The sequence below is a fragment of the Schistocerca serialis genome, chromosome 4, assembly GCF_023864345.2.
Source record: "Schistocerca serialis cubense isolate TAMUIC-IGC-003099 chromosome 4, iqSchSeri2.2, whole genome shotgun sequence".
Lineage (NCBI taxonomy): Eukaryota > Metazoa > Arthropoda > Insecta > Orthoptera > Acrididae > Schistocerca > Schistocerca serialis.
This window is the reverse complement of record NC_064641.1, coordinates 482,727,792-482,751,795: the sequence shown is the minus strand read 5'-3', so window position 1 is coordinate 482,751,795 and position 24,004 is coordinate 482,727,792. Positions and strand designations below refer to the sequence as shown.

General features: G+C 39.4%; 1 protein-coding gene across 2 annotated transcripts in view; it reads left to right on the top strand.

Annotated features, from left to right (window-relative positions):
- Window positions 1–683: 683 nt before the first annotated feature.
- The window catches only part of LOC126475174 (dynein axonemal assembly factor 11), a 228,481-nt gene continuing 205,160 nt past the window's right edge, over window positions 684–24,004 (top strand). Inside the window, exons 1-2 of one of the 2 annotated variants that reach the window (XM_050102805.1) lie at window positions 684–703; window positions 12,279–12,398. In XM_050102805.1, coding sequence (XP_049958762.1) covers window positions 12,335–12,398 — 64 coding nt within the window. In that variant the 5' untranslated portion in view covers window positions 684–703; window positions 12,279–12,334. Of the gene's footprint in view, window positions 704–1,267; window positions 1,398–12,278; window positions 12,399–24,004 lie in introns of those variants that run through there. The other variant, XM_050102806.1, reaches the window with a different exon arrangement.

The following is a 24,004-nucleotide window of genomic DNA, read 5'->3' as shown; positions in this document are numbered from 1 at the left end:
TTTACTGGTAGATTCGAACATCACATAAGTGTTATGGAGTTACTTCGGTAACTCAAATGGGAATCCCTGGAGGGAAGGCGACGTTCTTTTCGAGAAACACTATTGAGAAAATTTAGAGAACCGACACTTGAAGCTGATTGCCGAACAATTCTACAGCCGCCAACATACATAGCGCGTAAGAACCACGAAGATAAGATACGAGTAGTTAGGGCTCATACGGAGGAATTAGATAACCTTTTTCCTCTCGCTCTATTTGCGAGTGGAACAGGAAAGGAAATAAGTTGTGGTACAGGGTACCCTCCGCCACGCACCGTACGGTGGCTTGCGGAGTATCTATGTAGCTGTAGATGTAGATTTAGGCTACCTGTAATATTTAAGTGAAGAGAAGTAACGATTGTGTTGGCTGAATCATAAACTGTATCAGCTGTTTTCCAGACGCCATATTTAACTTGGCTAGCAAATCCGCTTCAGACGTTGACATGTGAACACGACAGCGAAAAACGGTTTCAGAAATTTGGTTTTCGTCTGTCGGAAGATGTATCGCAAGTAAACGTAATGCATGAGCATGTCGTAGACTTTTTCTGCACTGGCAAATCCTAACGTCCACTCGAGACCTACTGCGGAATACACAATCACACTATTGGCACGCATAACAACATTGTACCTGGCAACTACGCAGGTTGAATGGCGCAAACAAATGACGGTATGATTACGTATCAAAATACACCTCGTAAACGACTCGCACCAGAAACATGCAACAAACACCATCGACATTCTAATTTACCCTACTTTTAGTCTGTTAATGTCAATAGTCACTGTTTCATTTAAAAAATGTGTTTGTGCGCAAAAAGTACCCTTCCTAAGTATTATTACAATCTGTTTATTGGATGACAATACTAGTCCGTGACTACCAATCCATTCTGTGGAAACCGCAAATCAACAACACTTTTCATTTTCGCAATATGTGAGCCATGTTTTAGGTGATTCAGCCTGTATAGTAGAATGTCAGTTTTGTTTTCAACGCGTTTTTAACAAATTTGTTTCCAGGTTCTGTACCATTTTATCTATCCATTCTGGCGCGCCCGTGTATTACAAAAGGAATTTTCACAACTCATTACTTTCTATGTGACAAGAATGACAGTAAGCCTTATGGTCTAAGAAAGTATTATAATTCAGTATAGTAGCACGTAATGAATAAATGTTAAATTACGATATATGAACAGAGGAATCAATGGCCTCGTGGTTATTTTTTGCTTCATAATGCAGTTGTTGATTTCCGCTGCTAAGTAACGACCTCAATTTCTCAAGGGTATCGTGCTCAGAAAGCGTACATTTTTAAAAAGAAAGGAAATATTTTACTCCTTCGGTTTGTTTCAAACTTAAAGAAATGGTTAGAAGTAAGTACTAGTAACAATATTTAAAACTGTAGTAACTAGCAACAGAGTTGAGATAAATTAGTTCGTCATTCTACTAGTTTACAACACTGTGCCATGTTCCTCATTCACAAAAACAATGAAACGTTTTGCCGTTTCTAAAAGTAACTTATAACTGTGAAAATTGAGATCTTATTGCCTATTCACGGACGGTTCTGCTCTCTATATACCAGTGCAAAATCGTTACGAAAACAGGGTTCAAAAATAAAACTCCAAAACGTCAGTGCCGATGTCTCCTGACGTGATGTCTTATAAGATGTAGTAATTAACAGAAGATCGTTGAGATTTACCTGGAAAATACGGGAAACACAACACCTAAAGAAAAAAATAACCCACACAAAATCCACCACTGACACCATTTTATTCATATTGCATGTAAATCGAGTCTTTGTCATTATATATTACAGGGACCTCTATGTAAGTTCTTATGTGACTGATTAATTTCACTCTCGTTTTAAGTACGGCTGTCTTTCTGTTTAGTTCATTTCACAGTACAGTCAATAACGATTTTAAAACTGCTTTAACATTAGTACCGGTATTGCAGTTATTTGCTATCTTTGTTAAAATATAGGTTAAATGTTGATGCGTTTTAGAATTAGGTCACTCAAATGTAGAATTATACCAAAAAGCTGCCAAGCAATGCCACAAAATATCGTTGAGCATCGTCGATCACAGTGCTACAATCTGCTTCATTAAATGTTTATTTTAGATTACCAGTGCTATTGCGCGCCTTTGGCAACGTAATAATGCAAAGAATGATTCAGTTGTAAAATTTCATTCATTCTCGGTCGTTATTATTATTTTTTATTCGTCCTTACATCATTCAGCGCAACTTTGGTGGGCGTGTCGTACAAATTACGGAAAGGAAGTTGACCGTTGGCTTATCGAGTGAAATACCCCATCATTCATCATAACAACAGTGGACACTCCGAATCTGGATGGGGAAACGAACCCAGATCCTCCCGAATGCGAGTCCAGTGCATTAACCTTGGCTTAGCCACCCCGCTCGGTACATGATTTTTAAGGAAACCACATGTAGATAGTCAACAAGCAGATTACTATATTCACAAGAAATAAAAATCAATGCTATAACTCAAACATAAAGCGTAGACATACGTTAATACACACCTGAAAAATTTTAACACATGAACACATTACATTACACTGCTGAAAAGTATAATGCACAATCACTTGCCACAGTACAAGGCCATCCATGACAATCTTGCAACCAATCCCGTCTCTGAGATGTTTTGGACTGAACCTGAAACAGAGAAAGCAGAAAATCAACAGTAGGAGCATTCTTATGCAAAGACAAACAAAGCAGAGATGGCACCTCTGTTAACAAGTTAAGAAGTAATCTACAATTAAAATGAATACATAGTATTTGTGTAAGCTGACATATTCATTTACATAGTAGTATCCCTTCTCAATAAGAAATTATTTTAACCCTGCTCTAAAAGTCACTTCCTTTGCCAACCTCTTTATAAATGTTGGCAATACAGTATACAGAATAACACCAAAGTGGATCGCATGTCTTTGAATATAAGTTGTTTTTTGCTTGCTTGACATGGGGGGACTCGTAGTTGTGAGTGTCATATCTAAGGTAATAACTATTACACGACACTGGCCATTAAAATTGCTACACCACGAAGGTGACATGCTACAGACGCGAAATTTAACTGACAGGAAGAAGATGCTGTGATATGCAAATGATTAGCTTTTCAGAGCATTCACACATGGTTGGCGCTGGTGGCAACACCTACAACGTGCTGACATGAGGAAAGTTTCCAACCGATTTCTCATACACAAACTGCAGTTGACCGGCGTTGCCTGGTGAAACATTTTTGGGGTGCCTCGTGTAAGGAGGAGAAATGCATACCATCATGTTTCTGACTTTGATAAAGGTCGGATTGTAGCCTATCGTGATTGTGGTTTATTGTATCGCGACATTGCTGCTCGCGTTGGTCGATGTCCAATGACTGTTAGCAGAATATGGAATCGGTGGGCTCAGGAGGGTAATGCGGAATGCCGTGCTGGGTCACAATGGCCTCGTATCACTAGCAGTTGAGATGACAGGCATCTTACCCGCATGGCTATAACAGACTGTGCAGCCACATCTCGATCCCTGAGTCAACAGATGGGGACGTTTGCAAGACAACAACCATCTTCACGAACAGTTTGACAACGTTTGCAGCAGCATGGACTATCAGCTCGAAGACCATGGCTGCGGTTACCCGTGACGCTGCATCACAGACAGGAGCGCCTGCGATGGTGTACTCAACGATGAACCTGGGTGCATGAATGGCAAAATGTCATCTTTTCAGATGAATCCAGGTTCTGTTTACAGCATCATGATGGTCGCATCCATGATTGGTGACATCGCGGTGAGCACACATTGGAAGTGTGTATTTGTCATCGCCATACTGGCGTATTGCCCGGTGTGTTGGTATGAGGTGCCATTGGTTACACATCTCGGTCACCTCTTGTTCGCATTGACGACACTTTGAACAGTGGACTTTACATTTCAAATATGTTACAACCTGTGGCTCTACCCTTCATTCGATCCCTGCGAAACCCTACATTTCAGGAGGATAATGCACTATCGCATGTTGTAGGTCCTGTACGGGCCTTTCTGGATACAGAAAATGTTCGACTGCTGCCCTGGCTAGCACATTCTCCAGATCTCTCACCAATTGAAAATGTCTGGTCAATGGCGGCCGAGCAAGTGGCTCGTCACAATACGCCAGTCACTACTCTTGATGAACTGTGGTATCGTGTTGAAGCTGCATGGGCAGCTGTACCTGTACACGCCATCCAAGCTCTGTTTGACTCAATGCCCAGGCATATGAAGGCCGTTATTACGGCCAGAGGTGGTTGTTCTGGATACTGATTTCTCAAGATCTATGCACCCAAATTGCGTGAAAATGTAATCACATGTCAGTTCTAGTTAATATATTTGTCCAGTGAATACCTGTTTATCATCTGCATTTCTTCTTGGTGTAGCAATTTTAATGGCCAGTGGTGTAGTTTGCAGGATTGCAAGAATAGCTCTTGTCATCAGAACACATCTGCATATGTACAAGAAGGTACTGTAAGCATACACAAATACAGACTTGCAGTGAGGCATTGAAGAGCAGTGTGACAAGATTCAAACAGGCCTTTTCTCTAATGATGAGATTGAAGATATCTGTTTCAGCTGTGACCTTGTTTTATTATACACATGACCAGTTTCGGGAAAATTATATTCCCATCTGCAGGTGTACCAGTTTTCTGAAATAAGGGAGGAAATACAGTATAAGTCCTTGTAGTATACATGGTATTATAAGCTTTTCTAATTTTATTTAAATGACTATCAATTTTACTCCAAAAATCTATTACATAATCTATGCTTTTCCACTTGCTGGCTGATTGGTCTGCAGCTGCAGAATTCATTTTCTTTTGGAAGAAACTCCACCAAGCAACTATGATTTTTATGGAATTTATTAGCAGACTGGTTTCAAAAATTTATGGTGGTATTTTTGTAAAAATAGCAGATGCTTGGTGGATTCCTTTCCTCTGGAAAATTTCATTCATATATTCACACATTATGAGTGCATAGTTACACGTAACAGCTGAATCAGCTCACTGTAGAAACCAGGAAATTGATTCATCAATAGAACCCACTGGTGCAGCATTAAGTGTGGTAACTTCATCATCAAACTCAAACATAGAAATTCAAGAGTTTAGAGTTCAGAAAAGCAGCTACAAATAACTCCAGTTAGAAAAGGAAAACAATGAGAAAGGAAACCAATGACGACTTCACCAAGAGTGGGATCAGTTTTCCACAGTGCTTACAAGGGAACCTCCCCATCGCACCCCCCTCAGATTTAGTTATAAGTTGGCACAGTTGATAGGCCTTGAGAAACTGAACACAGATCAATTGAGAAAACAGGAAGAAGTTGTGTGGAACTGTGAAAAAATAAGCAAAATATACAAACTGAGTAGTTCATGGCAAGATATGCAACATCAAGGACACTGGGAACACAGGAGCGCCATGGTCTCGTGGTAACGTGAGCAGCTGCGGAACGAAAGGTCCTTGGTTCAAATCTTCCGTTGAGTGAAAAAGTTTAACTTTTTATTTTCAGTTTATGTGACAAACTCTTATGTTTTCATCACTTTTTTGGGAGTGTTTATCACATCCACAAGAAAACCTAAATCGGGCAAGGTAGAAGAATCTTTTTACCCATTTGCCAAGTGTACAAGTTAGGTGGGTCGACAACATATTCCTTTCATGTGACGCACATGCCGTCACCAGTGTCGTATAGAATAAATCAGATGTGTTTTCCTGTGGAGGAATCGGTTGACCTATGACCTTGCGATCAAATGTTTTCGGTTCCCATTGGAGAGGCACGTCCTTTCGTCTACTAATCGCATGGTTTTGCGATGCGATCGCAAAACACAGACACTAAACTTATTACAGTGAACAGAGACGTCAATGAACGAACGGACAGATAATAACTATGCAAAAATAAAGAAAGTAAAATTTTCACTCGAGGGAAGACCTGACTGAACCAATGACCTCTCATTCTGCAACTGCTCACGCCGCCACGGGACCATGGCGCTCCTGAGCTCACGTTCTCCATGATGTTGCCTATGTGGTCCATGGACTACTCAGTTTGTATATTTTGCTTATTTTTTCACAGTTCCACACAACTTCTTCCTGTTTTCTCAATTGATCTGTGTTCAGTTTATCAAGGCCTATCTACTGTGCCAACTTATAACCAAATCTGAGGTGGGTGCGATGGGGAGGTTCCCTTGTTAGTAATTTTTTTTATATCACAAGCAATGAAGAAGAGCAGATGAATTATAGCAAGGAAAACTTATGCACTGACAGTCACCACCTACAACAATTTTCAAGACCTCAGCTGTCAACAAAGGGAAAATAACTTTAAGTCTTGTACCAAAACAGCCAATACTTGGACCACAAAAACTTAGAAGTGAAGTGCTCCTGAGTGAAACACAACTAGATGTACCATGCGTTAGTGAGCATAAGCTAAATGAAGTAGAATTCTGCAATCTAGTAACAATTTTGATGCAGTTAATTATTTCTGTAGGTCAAAACATTAAGATGGATGTGTTGCTGGGTATGCATTAAAAGAAATCTGATGGTCTGCAAGGTACAGGGTATTGTAAATAGGCTATATTAACTTCCAGCATGCAAAGAAAGACACTGGATTATTTCTGAAATAATTGACAAAGAATTAAGGAATGTCTGCATTTGCAGATCTCCTAGAAACAGCATTGCAACATTGCTAGTAAAACTAACAAAACTGTTAGTGAAGTTTGAAATGAAAAATATTGTAATGTTTGGAGAACACAACACAGATAAAGAATCAAAATCGAAACAAGAGTGTACAGAAGCATTACTACAGTGTAAGTTGAAAATAATAATAAAAACACCTATGAGAGTGAGTAATCAGTGCTGTAAAATTATTGAAACATTATCTCCAATACTGTTGATAGTGATTGTGTAGCAGAAGTCCTGCAAATAGCAATCTCTGATCATCCTAGATTACAGTGCTATAGCTACAAAAGTAAGAGCTTTAAGATGGAAACAAGGCAGGATAAGGGAGAAGTTAGCATTATTAGTCAACAAAATATGAGCATCTTTAAAAATTACAAAGAGGACAAAAAACTGGACTGAAACTATCTAGGGACAAGACACAAATTAGATGTATGAAGGATTTTGTAGTACTCTGAAGAATAAGTTTCATGTAGCCTGACCCCTGTCAGAGGAAGTAGTCGACATAGGTAGTGGATTATCAGAGTAATGGAACTCCACACTACACTAAGGGATCTCAAACAAACAGGGAATTTTGATAGTCGTTAACATTATAAGAAGATGTACAGGGAATTAATGAGAGAAGCAGGAATGAACTCACCCATGTAATAAACACATTTCTCCCAATGAGAGACCAGTTTGTTGATACCATCACTGTATAATGTTGACTTTGTTGATGGAGCCACAGCCTCACCTCAGCTTGCAAGGCTTCATCACAATCAAAATGAAGTCCTTGATGACGTTATTTGAATTTTGATCAAACAATGGAAAATCCAGGATGGAATGTAACAATATTATGAAAAGGATAGTTGTTACTCACCATATAGTGGAGATGCTGAGTCACAGATAGGCACAACAAAAAGACCATCACACAATAAGTTTTTGGCCAAGAAGGCCTTTGTCAAAAATAGACAAAACACACAAGCAAAGCCCACAAGCTGAAGTTGATTTACAGGTGTTGCCATAAAAATCAACTCTGATGATGTTGTCTGTAATGTTGTTGAAGTTGATTTTCAGTTGTTGCCATAAAAATCAACTCTATGTGGCTCATCCTTCACATGGAATATGATGGTCTAAGGATGCAATTCCCCACTGCATTCATTGTAACAGTGGGATTGATCAATATGTCTCTTGACCTGCAGCTTTCATAATAAACCTCACCTAATCTTATGATGGGTCTGCCTCTGATACTTTTACCTGTTTGTGGATTGATCGAGAGAAAATAGAATACTAGCATAGGTTAATATTCTCGGAATGAATCGTGAATGTGTTATGCTGTTTTTCCATTATCTTTGTATGCATGTCAGTAGATTGTACTAGGTCTATTGTTACACGTACACTGTGCCCAAGGAACAACTGTGCTGGTGATTATCTCATTCTAGTCTGCGGCATTTTTTCTGAATGGCTCGAGAAATTTATTTAAATTTACTTGTAATGTAAATAAAGGAACAAGCAGTGCACTTCATTTTAATGATATGTACATGAGCTGCATATAGATCATTCAGAATTGCTTTCTGGTGTGCAGTTATTGTGATGACAAAGCAGTCAGCTACTAATGTATACTTAGAATGTGCTGGATACAAGCCACCAGAAGCTAAGTGCTTTCTTGCCTCAAGCAGTTGTACAGTCCCAAAATCTGGTTGTTTCTGTGTCTTACGAAACACTTGACCTGCTTGTACTGGCACTTATCTGATACAGTACATATTGATCACATTCTCATCAGCTATTTGTGCTTCAGCTCTGCTTTTGTTGTTTTTGGTAGTGGCACATGGAAGCAAAGGTCTGCATTTGTGTCATACTTCGTTGGTTTGAATTCGACATCAAAGTTGAAATTACAGTGATAATCAGAACAGTTCGCCATGAGATTAATGCCTAGTACAGGTAATTATTTCTACAGAAGCAAAATTTATGCAAGAGGCTTATGGTCAACTACCAATCTAAAATTATGTGCATATAAGTAATAGAAGGATTTTTATAGGCCCTACAGCAAATTGCTAATGCTTGTCGATCTAGGGTGTTGTTATTCAGTAACCTTTGATGTATGGCTGGCGAATGCTATTGAGCATTCCTGGCCATTCGTAAGTTCATATAACAAAACAGTGCCTAATCCTGCCTTAAGTACATTTGTTGCTAGTCCATGTAAAAGATTCTACAAGAAGTGCGTTTCTTAATGGGTGGCTTCTTGTAGCTAAGTTTGGAATGAAGTGTAATATCTAGCTTTGCCTCTGAATAGTTGTAATTCTTATTTTGTGGTGTATCATCAAATCCTGATTTGCTTCAGTTTAGTCATTTGATTGTTATATGCCACTGAAATCAATATATTTTGTGAATATTTGTTTAATATATTTTGTGGTTGAGCTGAAGACCATGTGATCACAGTATTTCTAATGTCTTATTAAGAATTAGCATTAGATTGTCAAATATCTTTGCATACAACTAAATTCCAGTGAAGACATTCCAATGCAATAGAAATACCGTGTGAAATGGTTTCCTCAAAATTCTTTGTTCAGATGTAGATGTGAGTAGCCATCTAATTAGATGGCAAAAAATGTTAGCTTTTCTATGTAGCTGAACAAATGTTCAGATTTTCGAGGAGAATGTTCATTAATGACGGGGGGGATTTAAAGTCAGGTTGTAGTTACCAATACTACATAATTGTTTTGTTTTCTTGCCAACAATATGGTAGAAAAAGCCCATTCTTTGTATTCAATTTTTTCACAGAACCATGATGCTACTTTTGCTTCAATTTCCATTTGCTTATTTATTTTGAAGGGCTAAAGCTACTTCATGGGCAGATGAAAAGAGTGATGTAACTCCAGGTTAAATTCTGCTCTGTCAGGAGAACACACTAATTTGCCTGCTACATCTCTGAAAACATCTGTGTAAGAGGGAGTAAGTGTTCCAGGTTTCCGGATAAACAAGACTGTGCAGTGGTCAAAAATGAAATTTTGTTAGGAGCAGAAAATAAATTATTAAAAAAACATTGTCCATCACTGTTTCTGCTATCCATTTATTTTTATCCTAGGAGTGTGTCAAAATACACTTTCCTCACAGTTTAAGTTTGTGTATTGTCTCTCCAATTGTGGTGTGTACTGGAAGCAATTCAATGCATGGGATTGAGGACCAGAAAAACCCAACAAATTTTTTGATGAGAGCTTGTAAGGAGGAAATAGGTTTGTTTGAACGTGTAATTTGTTTTTAATTTCTTCTGCTAAATGAAGTACATGTATCTCATTCTATTTACAAATTCCTTCCATCAGTCTTGATTTATTTAGTGTGTTTCATCAGTTTTGCAAAATTTTTATAAGGTGTGGATCTGTTCTGTAGATTGTACCAATACAATAAGACCCATATGAACCTGAGCACAATTAGCACGCATTTCATTTGGAAATTTTCTTAGCCACAAGACCCATTTGAAGTATTCATATAACCCATGACTGTTGCGTAGTTTGGTGAGACATATTCTACCATACAGGCTTCATTTGTACAGTGGTGGACAGTGATTATTTTTCAGCAAACATTGCAGCAACATTTTAGCAACTGACATTTGAAGTGCTTTTTAGTGTGTCCTTGAATGATAAATGCTGGAAAATCCAACTTTTGTAATTGCAACTTTGACAATGGCTGCAGGTACTAGTATTGTTGCATCTAAATTTGTGATTGTGTGGATCTATTCTACAATTTGTGACAATATGTCTGTATTCTCACTGAATTCATAAGAATAAGCCCAAGCCACTGCTTGAAGTAATTAAAATTCACTAGAAAAAACTGTCTATGTAATGATCACAGAGTTAATGCTAACCATTGAGTTCATACATAACATATTTGAGCAAATAACATTGTACAATAGCTCATAGAGATGACTTAATTATATATCTAAATAAGAGAGTTTTCAGGTGGTACCAAGTAGGAAAATGGCAGCAAAGGATAAGAACGGTTATTTTGTGCACTCATTCATTATGCCTAGAAGTCTCATTTAACATGTTGAAGAGGCAGTTCCAACACCTATTGAAAGAGCAGGATGCAACCAGCTGCATGTTGTGGGCATATTGAAACAAATGACACCTGTAGTACAGGCTCTGATGTCATACTTGATCTTTCCAGCAGTACAGAAAGGGACGAGAAGATCAGCCTAGCTCATAGTATTCCAACAAGGTACACAGTCTGCAGCATTGTTCCCATAACTAATTATGACCCTTGTTTTTGAGTTGAATGCTAGGCATGTCTCGACAAGAATGAACTCCTTCTTGCTAGCTGTCATGTATTCCAAAGATATCGGTCTTGCAAAAACCAACTTTTGCTTTTCTCACTTGACATCTGAAAGCAGTCATGTAGATGCAGTATATCATTTGACTCTGTGTAATTCGAACACTTATTAATGAAAATACATCTATACAGGCTATCGGACTAAACTTGTTATTGGGTGATGGATTTATTGGTTGGTAGAACACAGCATGTTATCCTTGACAGAAGTAGAAGCAACTTAAGGCATTCCTTAGGGAAGTGTTTTAAGACCCTTGCTGTATGTTATGTATAGTAATGATCTGGAAGACAATTTTCCTGCGAGCAGTGCTGCATGCAATGTGGTATAGCAATTAGCATTGCTGAGTCGTGCATCACTGAATGGTGTTCCGCAGGTCGCCAGTTCAAACTCAACGACTAGTAGTTATTTGTTATTTAATATTTATGATTACAGGAAGGTTCCCAGAATTTCTTATGTTCTTAATGTTTGATAATCTGGAATATTTAATGTTATACGTGAAATACAAAGTGATGACAATGTTTTGTTTGCAAAAATTCTGGAGGGCACAGTAAGATTTTAGATTTTGCTTGGAACACTTTTGTGATTAAGAATGGAAATAACATTTCATTAGCTAATAACTGGCAACTTATATACCAGTTTGAACTATTTATTTCCCATTTGAAAACAAAGCACTCCAGTGATTATTTCTGAAACTGTGAAATACTGCAGAGAGGTTCTTGGTTATTAAGTGAAGGTTAACTAACTTTCAAAGTGTCATTTGTATTTTATATCTTAAGAAAGTTATTTACACAACTTTAATCATGAAAAATTACATGTAGATTAACATACTTCAAACTCAACAAACTTGGGAATTTCATAGATGCCAAAATCCACTGGAATGGAAGTGGTGTTTTTCAGCTTGTATTTTTTGGCATCAGCAATGTCCTTTATTTCTATTTATAGTAGTTTGTTGAAGTGCTACACATGTCCCATCATTACTTTTCTTAAGGTGTCAAACTCCTTGGTTATTGTGCCATAAGTCACCATAGCAGCTTTCATACACACTTTTCATAAATTTCTGGATTATTCATCTCTGTTATCTGATTTCCAATCTTCGGTATTGTACTCTGTACAGAAAGATGATCGAAGACCTTTTACCTAATACCTGATACTCAGGGCACTACATCTTAAATTTTTATTCAAATAATAGTTAGAAACTGCATTCCATATGGCTTTTCTTTGTCTGTAATCATTTATAAAATCATGTGTGCTTCCTTTGCAGTCAACAGATATGATTGTAAATAATGGCTTCACCACATAACCTCAACAAACTACACAATGAAACACTCATGGACCCCAGCTGCCTGTTGCCCACCAAGAAGCGCAAGGATTCTCAATGAAGGTGGGAAGCATTGTGCTAAATGCATGGCTTCTATTTCCAGGAAATTATGCATGCACAAATGCGCATGCATACATGCACTGTTGGAAATTTATGTGCCTGCACAAAATTGAACAGAAAAAAGGTATTGTGTGGATGCACCTTTAAACTTGCTTCCAGTTCTGGGCGTTGGACATCTTTGGCAACCCTGCTTTTGGGCTTGGTCTCGATTATGGTTACGACATAACATTGTCTGGTGAGGAGGTAGGTCGCTTCAAAACATGGATGTCATTGTGGCTCGAATATGGCAACATAAAAGCCATTGCCTACACAGACAGGAACTGGAATATAAGCAGTATGTTGCTCCAACTAAAAACCATTGTGTTTCAAAACAGCATTAAGTCAGCTACAAGTCAGACATTCATCAGCTTTTTCAGAGACACTGGTCAGGACCAGACAAAATGGCTCAAAGGATTTGACTGAGTCTCTAAATACAACAGGTGGGCTGACACGGTGTGTGGGGCATATGTGTACTTTCACTTGGGTAGTGTTGCTCAGCTGTGGTTTGAGAACAGTGAAGAGAAACTTGTTAGCCGGGATGAATTCCACCCGAACTGAGGAAACCACTTGGTGTCAACTAGCAACAAATGCAGTTAGTGGAAAAACAATTGAAGAACAGGGCCCAGGGTCACATGTAAACAACACAGTCTTACATACAGAATGTTTTGGTCCTATGCCACATAGCGAATCCAAATGCTCTCCTAATAAAGGCAGTCACAACAACTGAGGAGGTCATCAAATTGTGCCTGCACATCGAGGGATTGAACAGAAAAAGATTTGGACAAAAGAATGACTGATTCCTGAATGTAGTCTCTATGGCAGTTGTGGTAGATTAGATTAGATTAATACTAGTTCCATGGATCATGAATACGATATTTCGTAATGATGTGGAACGAGTCAAATTTTCGAATACATGACATAATTAAGTTAATTTAACAACATAATTAAGTTAATATAACAACTTTTTATATTTTTGTTTTTTTATTTTTTTATATATATTTTTTCCTTTTTTTCTTAATTTATATCTAAAAATTCCTCTATGGAGTAGAAGCAGTAATTCTTTTAATTTCTTCTTCAATACTTGTTGGTTATCTGTCAGACTTTTGATACTATTTGGTAAGTGACCAAAGACTTTAGTGGCAGTATAATTCACCCCTTTCTGTGCCAAAGTTAGATTTAATCTTGAATAGTGAAGATCATCCTTTCTCCTAGTATTGTAGTTATGCACACTGCTATTACTTTTGAATTGGGTTTGGTTGTTGACAACAAATTTCATAAGAGAGTATATATACTGAGAAGCTACTGTGAATATCCCTAGATCCTTAAATAAATGTATGCAGGATGATCTTGGGTGGACTCCAGCTATTATTCTGATTACAGGCATTTGTGCAATAAATACTTTATTCCTCAGTGATGAATTACCCTAAAATATGATGCCATATGCAAGCAATGAGTGAAAATAGGTGTAGTAAGCTAATTTACTAAGATGTTTATCACCAAAATTTGCAATGACCCTTATTACATAAGTAGCTGAACTCAAACGTTTCAGCAGATCATCAATGTGTGTGTTCCAATTTAATCTCTCATCAATGGACACACCTAAAAATTTTGAATATTCTACCTTAGCTATATGCTTCTAATTAAGGTCTATATTTATTAATGGCGTCATACCATTTACTGTACGGAACTGTATGTACTGTGTCTTATCAAAATTCAGTGAAAGTCCGTTTACAAGGAACCACTTAGTAATTTTCTGAAAGACATTATTGACAATTTCATCAGTTAATTCTTGTTTGTCAGGTGTGCTTACTATACTTGTATCATCAGCAAAGAGATCTAACTTTGCCTCTTCATGAATATAGAATGGTAAGTCATTAATATATATTAAGACCAACAAAGGGCCCAAGACCGACCCTTGTGGAACCCCATTCTTGATAGTTCCCCAGTTTGAGGAATGTGCTGATCTTTGCATATTATGAGAACTGCTTATTTCAACTTTCTGCGCTCTTCCAATTAGATACGAATTAAACCATTTGTGCACTGTCCCACTCATGCCACAATACTTGAGCTTGTCTAGCAGAATTTCATGATTTACACAATCAAAAGCCTTTGAGAGATCACAAAAAATCCCAATGGGTGGTGTTCGCTTGTTCAGATCATTCAAAATTTGATTGGTGAAAGCATATATGGCATTTTCTGTTGAAAAACCTTTCTGGAAACCAAACTGACATTTTGTTAGTACTTCATTTTTACAGATATGCGAAGCTACTCTTGAATACATTACTTTCTCAAAAATTTTGGATAAAGCTGTTAGAAGGAAGTTTGGACGGTAATTGTTGACATCAGATCTATCCCCTTTTTTATGCAAAGGTATAACAATAGCATATTTCAGTCTATCAGGGAAAATGCCCTGTTCCAGAGAGCTATTACTCAGGTGGCTGAGAATATTACTTATCTGTTGAGAACAAGCTTTTAGTATTTTGCTGGAAATGCCATCAATTCCATGTGAGTTTTTGCTTTTAAGCAAGTTTATTATTTTCCTAATTTCAGAGGGAGAAGTGGGTGAGATTTCAATTGTATCAAATTGCATAGGTATGGCCTCTTCCATTAACTGCCTAGCATCTTCTAATGAACTCCTGGATCCTATTATATCCACAACATTTAGAAAATGATTATTAAATATATTTTCAACTTCTAACATTTTGTTCGTAAAGTTTTCATTCAATTTGATGGTAATACTGTCTTCCTGTGCTCTTGGTTGACCTGTTTCTCTTTTAATAATATTCCAAATTGTTTTAATTTTATTATTCGAGTTGCTGATTTCAGACATGATACACATACTTCTGGATTTTTTAATAACTTTTCTTAATATCGCACAGTAGTTTTTATAATGTTTGATAGTTTCTGGGTCACTACTCTTTCTTGCTGTCAGATAGACGGTTACAAGATATTTTTATACCCTTAGTAAGCCATGGTTTGTTACATTGTTTCTTATGAGTATATTTAACTATTTTCTTGGGGAAGCAGTTTTCAAATGCATTTACGTAAGTGTCATGAAATAAATTATATTTTAAATTGGTATCAGGTTCACGGTACACCTCATCCCAGTCTAACTGCTGTAGGCTTTCCCTGAAATTTGCAATTGTTAAATCGTTGACTGAACGTACTACTTTGGAGGACTGTTTAGTACTGCTGAATGGAGCTATGTCATATATTGTAACTAGCTGTGCACCATGATCAGAAAGACCATTCTCAACAGGCTGAGCATTTATCTGGTTAAACTTATCTTGATCTATAAAGAAGTTATCTATCAGTGAGCTGCTATCCTTTTCCACCCGAGTAGGAAAATCAATAACGGGTGTCAAATTGAAAGAACTGAGTAATACTTCAAGGTCATTTTTCCTATTACCCTCTTTCAGAGAATCTACATTGAAGTCCCCATAAATAACAATTTGCTTCCCCCTGTCTGACAGATAGCACAACAAGGAGTCCAAATTTTTCAGAAATAGATGAAAATTTCCCGATGGGGACCTATATACAGTTACAATTATAAATGTGCCTTTATTTAATTTAAGTTCACAGGCACATGCCTCTATGTTTCTCTACACAAAACTTTTTTGTTTCTATACTTTTTACACAATGATAACTTTTGACATATATGGCAATTCCTCCTTTCTCCATATTTTCTCTAATTACATGTGCAGAGAACTTATATCCACTTACATTTACCTTATCCATATCAGTAACAATGTGATGCTCAGACAGGCATAGTATATCTATTTCATCCTCAGCTTCTAAATCTTCTAAACAAACCAGAAGCTCATCTATTTTATTCTTTAATCTCCTAATATTTTGATGAAATATATTTACATCATTTTTAATTATACTTTTATGAGAACCTTCCCTTATTCTAACATTGGCAGTACTCTCCTGTCTGAGTTTCTCATTGTGCTTAGGCCTAGTTCCTATACCAGTGGTCACATGGTGTTCAGAGAGGCAGATTATGTCAACTGGGTTGGGTGACTTTAATTCATCAATGCAATTACCTAGGACTGAGATACAACTTGGTGGAAATAAAATTTCTGGTGATTGGTGAAAATTTATAATTGACAGCTGTGATTGGTGATCCAATGTGCTAGAATTGTGCTGTTTAATTTCTTTCCTAAACTGAAGATTTGTTTCAATCTTGACCTCTCATAGAACTTGACATCTTTGTGCAAAGTTCTACGAGAGGTCAGGATTGAAACAAATCTTCAGTTTAGGAAAGAAAAACCATGACCTTGCCTCTCTCATATGCCAGATAATAAGACAATGTAGCACACCATACTGACTGCAGGCAGGTGCAGGATGTTGTCACTGTAATAATTCAACAAGGCCGATGCAAAGTTGCGAGGCAGGTTAGCTTGCTGAAGCAGGGGGGGGAGGGGGGGGGGCAGTGTTACTGCACAGACACATGCAGTGAGGGGCAAAACAGATTTCCACACTGGTAGTGCATTGATGTTTTAAGATATGTGACTGGTAGTGGCAAACATGCACAACAAGCACTTCACTGTCAATTATAAGTACTGGATTTTTTGTAACGAAATTAATCTCAGTCTTGCAATTCTACCAGAATGAAGAGGTGTGCTCTGTGAGGTCACCACATGGAAATGCCAGTAGAGGTCAACAGTTCAAGGCCACAGCAGGGCAGCACCTCTACATACTAAGTTTCTCCCAAACTTAGTGCCACTCCGCCACAGACCATCCCAGGTCTACTCAGCAGCACGTTTGACTGCTTCCCAGGGGGCAGAAGGTTGCTTCCTGTTAACATGAGCTATATTCTGCCGTCACAGGTTGAGCACCTCATTGAGATTGCCTTCCTCCAGCATAATGCAGGCAAGTCACCGCCTGGGGCTGCAGAAAATATGGAATCATCAAGTGTACATGCCGCAGGGCCCACTGCCATCTTATCTAATGAGTCTGCCAGCACATGGTGGAGATTCCGTGTCGTCAATGTGAGGCATTGAAGCAGATGCCCAGCAGAACTCGGAGCCAGCCAGCCACTCACTCAGTGTACTACAGAGTGCAGATGATTCAATAAAAATTTGTTAACTTAGCAGATGCCTTTCTCTAGAGCCACTTGGAAGCTCCCCCCTTACCACCACTACTCACTCATATCACCCTGACTCATAGGCTCCCCTCCCTGCACTGGTTGCACTATAGAAAAGGTAGTCCCTTTTATGGTTGCCAGAACTGTTGAACTCAGTAAGCAAGAGATAGCAGCTACGAATGTTGACCTCAAGTCAGGAGGTAGTAGAGAGTGTTGAAGAAGAGGTGTATTGACATTTGAAAAATCTCTGTTATTAGTTGAATGCCCCAGGAAGAACTTATTCGGCTAACCTCAGACTATGTTATGGCATACAGTCAGCCCTGGCTCGCCAGTTGAGAACAAAGGAGAAGAGAAGGCTGTGAGAAGAGGTCAGCCAATTGCATGCTGACCGACCTCCCTCCAGGATGACAATGCAACAGCACCGGCCCTTAGGTGAAGACGACATAAGTGCCACACCCATCTGGTGGCAGCCCACTTCGATAGCAGCTTCAACATTAGCCACTTTGTTAGCCGACACATTGTAGCCTCTATCATTAGAAATCTCTACATAGCACAGGTAGAGATCAGCAGTCACTGTGTAATTGCACTTGTGGATGATTATGTGTAAAGGACTACAAGAATTCTCAGGTCAATGTTAAGTATTTGTACTTGTCTTGTTTTAATAAAACTCATTAATATGAGTTGTTTGATTGTTTATGTAGCGAACCGAGTACGCATGATTCCTAGACACAGCAACATGGCAATGAGATGTACGAATAACATGGTGTCAACGATAAAAGAGCAAGAACATAGCGACAAACTGTTAACATTTCGAACCCAGAGCCACCAGCTGCTGCAGATTGGTTTTGTATTGTTTTGCTGTGGGCTTTTATGTTTTGCTGGCACCTTAATTCTAACTTGTCTTTCCTTTACAGAGATGTGTTTACATGTTTCGACAGAATCTCTTATAGTGTTTTTTCTATTCATTGTTTTCAGGTGGGTGTTGCAGAAATTTTCTTTGCTTGTGTGCTTATTTCCCTTGCTTGCATTGTCTGTTTATTGCATTTGCCTATCCCAAAATGAGCAACCCACCTCTCCCACCCTCTGCTCAGGCACCGCAGCTGCAAGCAATAGATGCAATGCAGCTAAACAGATGCTTCAGTTACAGACACAGCAGATTGCAACCCTTCTAAACACGGTATAGCAGTTACTGGCCAACGAAGCAACAAACCAAGTGCAGCCACCTAACCATTATGCAAAAACTGTAGCTCCAAGTGCCGTACTGCCTTTGCCACTTTAAAGAAAAAGAAGAGGAACGGATCAAGTTGTTCAACAGCATGAAGCCCACATCGTTGCTCACAAAGTATCAGGTACTGTGAAACTACATTACTTTTGTCAACGGTAGGAAGTGCAGTCTTTCGACTCATTCAGAAATTGTTCCTTAATGCCACTTCAAGTGAACTTCCCTATGATCAGGTTGTAGGTTGTCTAACTAACTATTATGCCGTGTTGCTAGGGACTCACGTCGGGTAGACCGTTTGCCTGTTACAAGTCTTTCGAGTTGACGCCGCTTTGATGACTTGCGTGTCAATTGGGATAAAATGATGATGATAAGGACAACACAACACCCAGTCCCTGAGTGGAGAAAATCTTCAATCCAGCCAGGAATTGAACCTGGGCCGTTAGGCATGACATTCCATCGCACTGACCAACAAGTGAAAGTGGTGGCAGGTTGGTACCAATTCCTTTCTTGCAAGAAAAGGTCAGAACAGACTTATTGCGAGTGGGTAACAGATTTGCAGGATATGACAAGGAAATGCAAATTCAAATGTTCTTGTGGTGCTTTATATTCAGATGTTATGTTGCGTGATGCAATTGTGTACAATGTAACTGATGTCAAACTTAGAGAACAGATTTTGAAACAGTCAGATCCATCATTTCGTCACATAGTACAAATTGTAGATCAGTATGATTCAGGTACTGTAGCGGCTGATAAATTTGAGCAGCCACCAATTTGTCGGGTTGAGTCTTCCCTTGCTCACAACTGTCCCAGTAGGCAGAAATAGCAAGTGTGCACCAAGCCACGCAATCAGTTCTCTAAACAGGCGGCTACATCAGCGAATAAAATTAAGTCATACCCTTGGTGCTATTCACAGCACAAATGCCAAGATTGCCTGTCGAGACAAGCACAGTGTTACACTTGTGGCAAGAAGGATCACATACAATCCATATGTATGCAGTGGAACACACATAAGAATTTTGCCCACTCACAAAAATCTAGTCACAGGGCCCATGTAATCAGTGCAATGTATTCCAAGCCTGCTGCAGGGATTAGCAAAAATAGCAAGCAAACAGTTTCTTCCGTGCTATGCCAGTCCAACAAACTTCTTGTTTATTTGCATCTTAGTGGAAAACATGTAAAATCTCAGTTGGACATGGGTGCCTTTGTTACATTGGTGAATCGTAACACGTGAACTGTTAGGCTCCCAATGCCTGTCTAAATTTAGCATGCATGTGACGGCTTATAACGGACGAGACATTCCTGTTCTCAAAAAATGTACCTTGTCTGCCATGTATCACTCGAATACACAAACTGTGACTTTCACTGTGCTGCAATCACATGATCGTGAGAACATTTTTGCCCTCGATTCGTTTGGCTTTCAAATTCAGGACAATGTATTGTCAGTAACTGCATTCACTGAGAGTGTAGCTAGCTTGCTGAACGAATTCCCTGAACTCTTTTCTGAAGGTTTAGGCAAGGCTAATAATTTTGTTGCACATATTACTATGAAAGACAATGCTCAGCTGAAATTTTGCCGGGCCAGAACCGATACCATTGCATTACAGGACAAAGTGACTTCTGAAATTCAAGAATTGCAAGATAGCGGAGGTATTGTGCCCATGCAAGCTAGTCAATGAGCAAGTCCATTGGTTTTGCTTCCCAAACCTTCAGGTTGCATTCACCTTTGTGTTGACTTTAAGCCTACAGTCAACCCACAAACTGTGATTGATACTTGTCCATTGCCACATCCAGAGGATCTCATGGACAGATTAGGCACTGGTCGCTACTTTTCAAAAATTGATTGGACACATTTCTTCAAATACCACTAAAGGACTAAAGTGTAAACTGGACAAGTGTGATTTTTTAAAACCTGAGTTGTAGTTGTTGTGGCGTAACAAGCTAGCTACGCCACATTGAGAAGGGAGCCGAAAGAAAGGCACGCGTACACACACGCCGACTGGCGTGAATTCTGGAACAGGATAGTATTGAATGGTAGCAAGAAAAGTACGTAGCTGCTTTATACTTAACTTTTAATCTTTGTTGGTTTACAACGTTCTTCGTGAGACATTTATACTAGGTAAGGCTAATGGCGCCTTGCTAGGTCGTAGCCATGGACTTAGCAGAAGGCTATTCTAACTGTCTCTTGGCAAATGAGAGGAAGGCTTCGTCCGTATTGTCGCTAGCAATGTCGTCCGTACAACTGGGGCGAGTGCTATCATATCTCGAGACCTGCCTTGTGGTGGCGCTAGGTCTGCGATCACACAGTGGCGACACGCGGGTCCGACATGTACTAAATGGACCGCGGCCGATTTAAGCTACCACCTAGCAAGTGTGGTGTCTGGCGGTGACACCACAGTAGTATCTTGGTCATGTCATTCTGTACATGTGTACATCCTCTTCAGTCACATTTTTTAGCCATATGTGACCTGCCAGTTTCTCATAATGTCACAGAATTCAGTCAGTCTTAGGGAAAATGAACTATTATATTCAGTTCATACTGAATGCTGCACAAACCATAGCTCCATTGCATTGCTTGCATGTCGCAAGAATATCCCCTTTGTCTGGACAGATGAGTGCCAAGAAGCTTTTCAAAACCTTAAAGATGCATTGCTCAGTGATCAGTGCTTTGTTCACTTTGATCCTGACAAACCAGTTGTGTTGCAAGTTGACGCTTCCTCTTACAGAATTAGTGCAGTGCTTTTGCACAGATTTGGTGATAAAGACAGGCCTATTGCTTTCACATCAAAAGTGTGGTCCAAAGCTCAGTGTAATTATTCACAAATAGAGAAAGAGGCATTGGCTATTGTGTATGGTGTCACCAAATTCTACCACTATTTGTATGGCAGAAAACCTGACTTAGTAATGGATCACAAGCCACTGCATTCCTTGTTTCATCCAATGAAGGTGGTTCCTGTACAAACTGCCCAAAAATTGCAAAGATGGGCGTTGTTTTTGTCTCAATATCAGCATGAGATTGTGTATCATCCGACAGTTCAACATGGTAATGTGGACGCACTTTCACATCTTCTGATTGGTCCTGATACAGACCTTGACACTTCTGCTGCATCTTGTTGTCACATCGATGCTCACGATTCTGCATTGTTTCAATCCTTTCCTCTGAACTATAGGAAAATTGCACAGGCCACAGAAGCTGATGCAGATTTGAACATTTCACTAAAATACATTCGCACATCTTTGCCTTGCTCATAGCATGGCATAAAGAACTCTATAGTATGCCTATACTCAGCGTGTTGGCATAACATCGCTATACAGCAAGGTGTGATTCTTGATCAAAATGACAGTGGACAGACACGTGTGCTGATTCCCAAAGCTTTGCAAAAAGAAGTGCTGCAGTTACTTCATCAAGAACACTGGAGGTTATTCGTATGAAACAGTGAGCGTATTGACATTGTACTTGGCAAGGTAAGGACACCCAAATAGAACAGATGATGTCACAGTGTCACTCACGTGTGGAAAATCAGTCGTTCCACCACAAAAATTCTGTGCTTCGCCTAAGTCACAATCAACATGGCAATGTGTGCACATAGACTTTGCAGGTCCTTTTTGGAAAATTTTTTGGTTGATTGTGGTAGACTCTTATAGCAAGTTTCCTTTTGCTGCGCCAATGAACTCCACAACGTCACATAGCACGGTGCAGGTCTTGTCCTCTATTTTTTGCCTTGAAGGTTTGTCTGAAGTCATAGTGCTGGACAATGGCCCTCAGTTCACGTCAAATGAATCTCAAACATTCTGTGAATGCAATGGCGTACAGTATCTAACTAGTGCACCATTCCATCCACAGTCAAATGGTGAAGCAGAACGTTCTGTCAGAACCTTTAAGCAGCAGATGGCCAAACTTTGCACTGCACACACCAGGAATCAAGCATTGCAAGTGTTTCTCGCCTCCTATCGTTCGCGTCCATGAGATGGACCATCGCTGGCGGAACTGCTTTGTGGCTGCTGCCATTCAGATACTGCTCCACGTGCTTCACCCTCCTCAGCATCCGGTGCCAAAGGAAGACCGTATGTATTGCTTCGCGCCATACGATATTGTGTTTTTCAGATTTTTAGCTGCAGCAGACGGTGGGTACGTGGTGAGATCCTTTGTTGACTTGGCGCCCGACATCACAATCAAATTCGCCACTGTCATGTGCATGCTGATCCGTCTGTATCTCTTCTCCAAGATTCATGGGTCCCAAGGACAGTGAAGCCACAGGAGACGTCAGAGAGTGTCATCACAACACTGCGGGATGACCCCTTGGAGATGGAGCCTTTGCCTCCTCCGTCTCCTCTCATCCTACCAATGGAGCTGGACCCACCCACACTGCAGTGGCCGATGCCTTCTACATCTTGGTATGGGCCTCAAGAGGTGGACGTGTACCCTTCTGGGCATTTTCCGGGTGTGTTTCCCACAGAGCAAAGGCTGGATGGTGAAGTATGGTCGGAAGTCTGACATCCCCTGCAGCCGCAGCTCCCGGTCCATTGGAGTGTGCATGCTCCTGCCTTCCTCCCTCCCCCTCTCCCCCTCCATTGTCATGCTCCATATATGACAATGGTCTGTTGCTTTGGGTGAGAGGAATGTTACAGCATAAAGTCAGTGCCGGTATGCCAGTCGGGAACAACGGAGAAGAGAAGGCTGTGAGAAGAGGTCAGCCAATCACATGTTGACAAACATCCCTTCAGGATGACAGCATGACACCAGCAGCCCCTAGGTGAAGACAATATAATTGTCGCACTGGACTGGTGGCAGCCCACTTTAATAGCAGCTTCAACATTAGCCACTTCGTTAGCTGATGCATTGTAACCTCTATTGTTAGCAATGTGTATGTAGCACAGTTAGAGATCAGCAGTCACTGTGTAATTGCACTTGTGGATGAGCATTTATAAAGGACTACAAGAATTCTCAGATCATAGTTAAGTATTTGCACTGGTCTTGTTTTAATAAAACTCATTAATACGAGTTGTTTGATTGTTTGTGTAGTGAACAGAGTATGCAGGGTTAATAGACACAACAATAACAACACAGCAAAACTGATGAAATACAGTATATAAATCAAGAATGATGGATGTGATCTGTAAATGGAATGAGATGCATGTGCTTCATGTAGCAGAATAAATGGAAAAAAAACAATATGCTCAAACAAACTTAATTTTCCATTAGAAGCCCATGTTAAAATATTTGATGGCTATTTGGGTTGTCAATCCCATGCATTGAATGGC